The sequence below is a fragment of the Lipotes vexillifer genome, unplaced genomic scaffold, assembly GCF_000442215.2.
Source record: "Lipotes vexillifer unplaced genomic scaffold, Lipotes_vexillifer_v1.1 scaffold1397, whole genome shotgun sequence".
Taxonomy (NCBI): Eukaryota; Metazoa; Chordata; class Mammalia; order Artiodactyla; family Lipotidae; genus Lipotes; species Lipotes vexillifer.
In genome coordinates, this window is record NW_006794257.1 from 74,152 (window position 1) to 80,151 (window position 6,000).

The following is a 6,000-nucleotide window of genomic DNA, read 5'->3' on the forward strand; positions in this document are numbered from 1 at the left end:
AAATTCTACTTGGGCATAAAAGATTGTTTCCCTCATTTCTCTCTCCACTGACTTTTAAAATTGCCAGTGCAAAGAACTAATATAATTGTGGCTCAAATTTGTTTGCAATAATGGGTGACTCACTAAGATTGTTGATGGTGTTATTTTGCAGGATGGTAAACACAAGGGTATATTTCTTTAGGTATCTGCGGAAAAAGTATGGACCATATCTTTATTAAAAATCTCTCATATCCACGTAAAATGGTGATGAATTAAGCTAAGACAGAAATGAAACTCTCATATTGATTTGTAAAGGTGAAGTTATCTAGAAGAAAAAAAAAGAGAGTATAGTAGACCCAAAAATAGACTTAGCAATTCTTACCCTGAAAGCTCTTATTATGAATCTGCACTTACTCTGGACACAGGTGTTAACAATAACTCATATAGCAAAAGTGCTTGCTTATCTCAGAGGGCAGTAGAAAGAATAACTAGTTAGGAATGTGAAGCACTTAGCAAATCTGAAAAGTTCTGCAACTTCTTAATAAAAACACTTTGATGTTTGGGGTAAGAATTGAAATTTATTATTATTATTATTTTTTTTTGCCGTATGTGGGCCTCTCATTGCTGTGGCCTCTCCCATTGTGGAGCACAGGCTCCGGACGAGCAGGCTCAACGGCCATGGCTCACGGGCCCAGCCGCTCCACGGCACGCGGGACCCTCCCAGACCGGGGCACGAACCCGCATCCCCTGCACCGGCAGGCGGACTCCCAACCACTGCGCCACCAGGGAAGCCCCCGAAATTTATTATTTTGATTACCAATAATACTGACACTAGAAAAGTTGGTGCACTTTTCAATTAAATAACAGTTATTTAGACAAATGTTCATGTCAGATGGTAAAATAAGCACTTAATTTAATGAAGTACTTTAAAGGAAATTCATGAAGTCTTAACCCTTAAACTAAAGACACTATGAAGCTAAATGTCCAGCATTTTTTTACCCATGATTTTAATTTTGGGTTACCATATGGTAATGACAAATGACATAACTAAAAAAACAGAAAAAAAACCCCCCACACACAATTTTTTTCTATTCATAGAAGGACAAACAGGGTATGATGAGACATTGGCAATCAGAATAGGATGATTAAGGATGCTGGGGGAGCTCCAAGAACTTAACATTCATTTGAACATAATGTAGAGGACTGCTGTTTATTTTTCAGCTCAATTCCAGGATACAGAGAAATTTTATTTTCATTCTTTTAAGAAATAAAATTACTTTGGAGTACATCAGAAACCCTAAATAAATAAAACCAAAATACCCTAGAGGCCAAGCTGTTAGATTTGTGAGCACCTCACTGTGGATTATAAAGGTAGGATAAGATTTTGATAGTCAGGAAACACACACACAGAAGGAGAATTTCTGTAAGATAGATACCACCTCTGGGCAACTGTTTGCACTTCCTTTCTTTTACATAGTACAGGTAATCTTCTAAGTTTTCCATGGAAATCATGGGCACAAAGCAACATGAAGTGTTTGTAGGTAAAATTTTCGCTGAGAAAAAACCCACATTTGTTATCAAGTGATAGTGCAGACTGTTCAAGATTGAGGACTGAAGTGCCAAGATTAGAACTGACTGTGCCCTAGTGTGAGTGGACATGTATATCAACTACAACACACAACAGCAATGTGTTTCTGCCTTATGTGACTGAAAAAGTAAGGCATAACGAGAGAAAATAAGAACTAGTAATTAAGCACAAAGATTCTAAACTATCACTGCCTTAAATCGAATATAATTCTGTCCCTTACAACTGTGTAATCTCAAGCAAGTAATTAACCATTCTTTGCCTTAGTTTTTTCCAATGTAAAATATGTATAATAAGAGTACTTACTTCAGAGATGGATTGTGAGAACGAAATAGAACTCAGTACATGCTCACATTACGTGACTTTAAAAATTCTGAGCCACTGCCTCCATTTGATGGCAGCTCCATTCAAATATTACTTCACTGATATTTGTATCTTTACAGGGTGAGATCATGGATCTGATTGAGTCTGTTTTTTCTTTTGATTTTCTTTTAAGTTAACTTACCTGAGTTGTTGAAAGGGGTTATATCAAGGCATCAAGAAAATATAAAATAAAGTCTAAAGTTGCCACTAGCTATACATATCCCCTTGCAAAATTCAATTTCCTCATTTACTAGATACAGGAGTTTGAAACCCATGTTTGAAACCAGGGGTACACCACATAATCACCAATGGAACTTTTAAAAAATGCAATGCTAGAATTGCATCTCTGACCAGTTGCATCTGAACCTAGGGTCAGAGCTGGGGCAATGAGGAGTACTAGGCATGTGTGTATGTTAAGAATCTTCATTGGTTAACTGGATTTTCATTATAAACCACTGTTAGATGATTTGTGAGGTTGATACCATATGTATTATTTCATGACTCTAATAATCTTTAAACATCATCTAAATCATTTTTAAAGTAATCTTGGTACTTTGTCTAATCATTGTTTTAAAACTCAAGACAACATAATGATGACTTTTTCCCTGAATTAGATTCTTCTATGGAACAAAGTGACCTAACTAGAATAGAGAAGTAGTGACAAGATGGCTCTACCTCACCAACACTTGCACTGCTGGCCAGACCTGTCACTGCAAAGACACCCGGCTGTCCCTGCAGGATGTACTAACTGCTTTTACTTAATCTGCAGCAACCTTAGCCAAACTGTTTAGAATGGCTGACTTTTAGGCACTATGTGCCTTTTAAAAATCTACCTAAGCATTGAAAAAAAATCAAATAATTGAATTCAGACTACCGACTGAGAAAAATAAGGGGACACAGGTGAAATCACTCCAAGCCATGTCCCCAGTCTTGGTAATATAGTCACAGTGAGCTGAAGACAAAACATGATCAGCCTGATTTTGGGGATATGTCTTTCCTATTATAGAAATTACATGACCAGCTGAAATGAGCATAATGAACACACTGTATTTTCTCCCAGTGAAAGTCAATGAACAATGAAGATCTTTTTTCCACAACTTACTTTGATTTCTTCATGTACAGCCAATAGACGACACCAGCAACTAGGGCAGCAAGGAGGAGACCAACAACGATTCCCACAATTAGTTTTGCCTGGTCATTCACCTTTTCTTTGTTTTCATCTACAACAAAAAAGAAAAGCCCATGCAATTACAGACAATGCCAAGCATTTGTGAAAATAAGTCAATCTAGTTATTATTTCTTATTTAAAATGACTGAGGCTCACTACTAAGAGTAACATGCAAACTTGTGCTTTTAAAGGATTAAAATTTTAGCATTCTTACTCTCTTGTCTCATTTGCTATTTTAATTCAAGTCAAAATTGTGACAGCTAAGAAAATTACTTATACAATGACACTTCATAAATCTTGAGCGGATAGTCAAGGAAGAAGAGTCGGCAGCATAGTACCTACCACTTATCTCGTCTGCCTCATCGTGTTCTGGAATACTTACTGAAATGAAAAATGTTAATATGAAATTAAAAACAAAATTTGTTGATATATGAAAGTCACCTCTACCACTATAGTATGATGTAAAAATACTCAAAGATGAAATATGTATTCTACAGCTACGGGTAGAAAAAAATTTACATTTAATAGAGTGTGAACTTCCCTACAAAGAAATTCATCTTGTTTTAAAGAAAGGAGAGTAGTTAAAACTGCAAAGGTATTAATCTACCACAGATAACTTCACAACTGACAAGCTGTAGTATTGATCTGAAATCCATGTTAACTTCCCCACTACCTACCACCTTTTTTTTTTGTTTGTTTGTTTGTTCTGTTTTGTTTTTTACGCGGGCCTCTCACTGCTGTGGCCTCTCCCGTTGCGGAGCACAGGCTCCGGACGCGCAGGCTCAGCGGCCATGGCTCACGGGCCCAGCCGCTCCGCGGCATGTGGGATCCTCCCGGACCGGGGCACGAACCCGTGTCCCCTGCCTCGGCAGGCGGGCTCCCAACCGCTGCGCCACCAGGGAAGCCCTACCTACCACCTTTCAATAGGACTTCTTATGTAAGAGAAACAAGTTGCAGTGTATGAAATCTTCAATGTAGTGTTTCTCAACTTTCTTCCAATTTTCTGACCTCAGTGGAGGAGAATTCATTTTTATCCTCTAGCGTCAGGGATTTGCCACTAGAGACACTCTCAAAGTGGTAGGGGTGGAGGTTAAAACTGGGGACGTGGGCTTCCCTGGTGGCGCAGCGGTTGAGAGTCCGCCTGCCGATGCAGGGGACACGGGTTCGTGCCCCGGTCCGGGAAGATCCCACATGCCGCGGAGCGGCTGGGCCCGTGAGCCATGGCCGCTGAGCCTGTGCGTCCGGAGCCTGTGCTCCGCAACGGGAGAGGCCACAGCAATGAGAGGCCCGCGTACCGCAAAAACAAACAAACAAAAAACTGGGGACGTCTCAGAGGTGAAGGGGCAATGTATGTGATGCTTGTAAAAGCCCTCCAAATGACTCTGATAGTGCCGTGCCATGTTAAGGGTTGTCACTGTGGTGGATTATCATCTAATATTAGACTAAATAAATATTCTTCTATGCACATGGGCTTGCATCAGAACTTCCAGTGATGTTTGTTAAAATGCAGATTCCTAGACCCCTCCTCATACATACTATATAGGAATTTCTCGGTGCTCACTGAACTTGAAAATGACGGTATTAGATGTTGATCAAACCACTGCAAGGTCTAGAAAACCACTACTCGATGGGTTAGAATAAAAAGAGAGACTTGTGTTCAGGAAGAAAGGATAAGTTCTCTTTTTAGGTAGGACAAATCAATACTCACTGAATTGAATTCAGAGAAGTCAGTGCTCCTATTTTAGAGTTATGTTCATTTGGTTCTTTTCTCCTGTCAATCCAAAAGGCTTTTAAATTCTAGTCATATTCTGTTAAGGACCATTATCTTTAGATAATTATTTTCTCCTAGCTCCAGCTAATTCCTAGCCAATATATCTCTATCCTGCTAATGTCACATACAGGATTCCAACTGACTGAAGAATGAAGGTTTGGAGGGTCAGTTAGCATCTTGTCCAGAACTGAGCCTCATTCTAAGCCAGCCCTGATCTAAGACTGACATGGCAAAGAAAAGAATTACAGAATTGAAGATGAGAGATAATTTCAAATTAAATAAAGAAGCTGCTACTGGTGTTTCCATTGCCTTGATTTCAGCACTGACAGATTTTTTTTTTCACTTTCTCTGAGATAATCTCATTTGTTTGTTTTTGTAACCTACGATTCAAATATGATATTCAAAAACATCAATTTTTGAAACTAGATTTCAGGAATTCTGATATCAGTTTTACTACCAACTTGCTGAATGACTTTAAGCATGTGGCATCCCTGTGCAAAATAAGAATAGGATAAATACTACAAAGAATTGAAATGCAAAATAATAGATTAAGGGGAATTAAAAATTTACCAAAATTAAAATGGTTACAGAAATGTTTTCAGATAATCTTTGAATTATCTGTACTCTGAACACAAAACATGGATTAAATAAGAGCAATTTAGTCCTTATCCTCTGTTGATCTTGGAAATATTCCTGTACAAGATAAAGTCTCTGACCCATAAAACATGAAATGGTTTAACTGTCAAGAGAAGGATTGTACAAGAATGGATACAAGGAAAAAAAAAAAGAAGAACCTTATGATGATGATACCAAATGCAAAATAAATAAATAAAACTTACCATAATGCAGCACAGGAAGATGGAATTGAAGATTTTAAACTAATGAAGAATAACTTCAAATTTTCTTACATTTTTAATGCCAGAAATGAAATACTCACTAGCAGAGACATTCAAGGAGTTTACTGTTCTCTCCAGCTGGTTTTCTGCTGTGCAAGTTAATGTAACATTCTCTTCAGGGGAAATGATAATTTTACTATAATACCTGCCATTGATATAAGGAGATTCCTCTGTCTGGAAAAAGAAAAGGAAAATGGATTTAGAAATGGAAATGAATTAAAAACATGGGAAAGAGCAA

The 6,000-nt window shown here is 38.0% G+C and overlaps 1 protein-coding gene across 2 annotated transcripts in view; it reads right to left on the bottom strand.

Moving 5' to 3' along the window:
* The window catches only part of ALCAM (activated leukocyte cell adhesion molecule), a 207,389-nt gene that overhangs the window by 25,082 nt on the left and 176,307 nt on the right, over window positions 1-6,000 (bottom strand). The window contains exons 12-14 of one of the 2 annotated variants that reach the window (XM_007467093.1): window positions 5,804-5,936; window positions 3,438-3,476; window positions 3,030-3,147 (exon numbers count right to left, since the gene is read on the bottom strand). In XM_007467093.1, the coding sequence (XP_007467155.1) occupies window positions 3,030-3,147; window positions 3,438-3,476; window positions 5,804-5,936 (290 nt within the window). The remainder of the gene's footprint in view (window positions 1-3,029; window positions 3,148-3,437; window positions 3,477-5,803; window positions 5,937-6,000) is intronic. The other variant, XM_007467094.1, reaches the window with a different exon arrangement.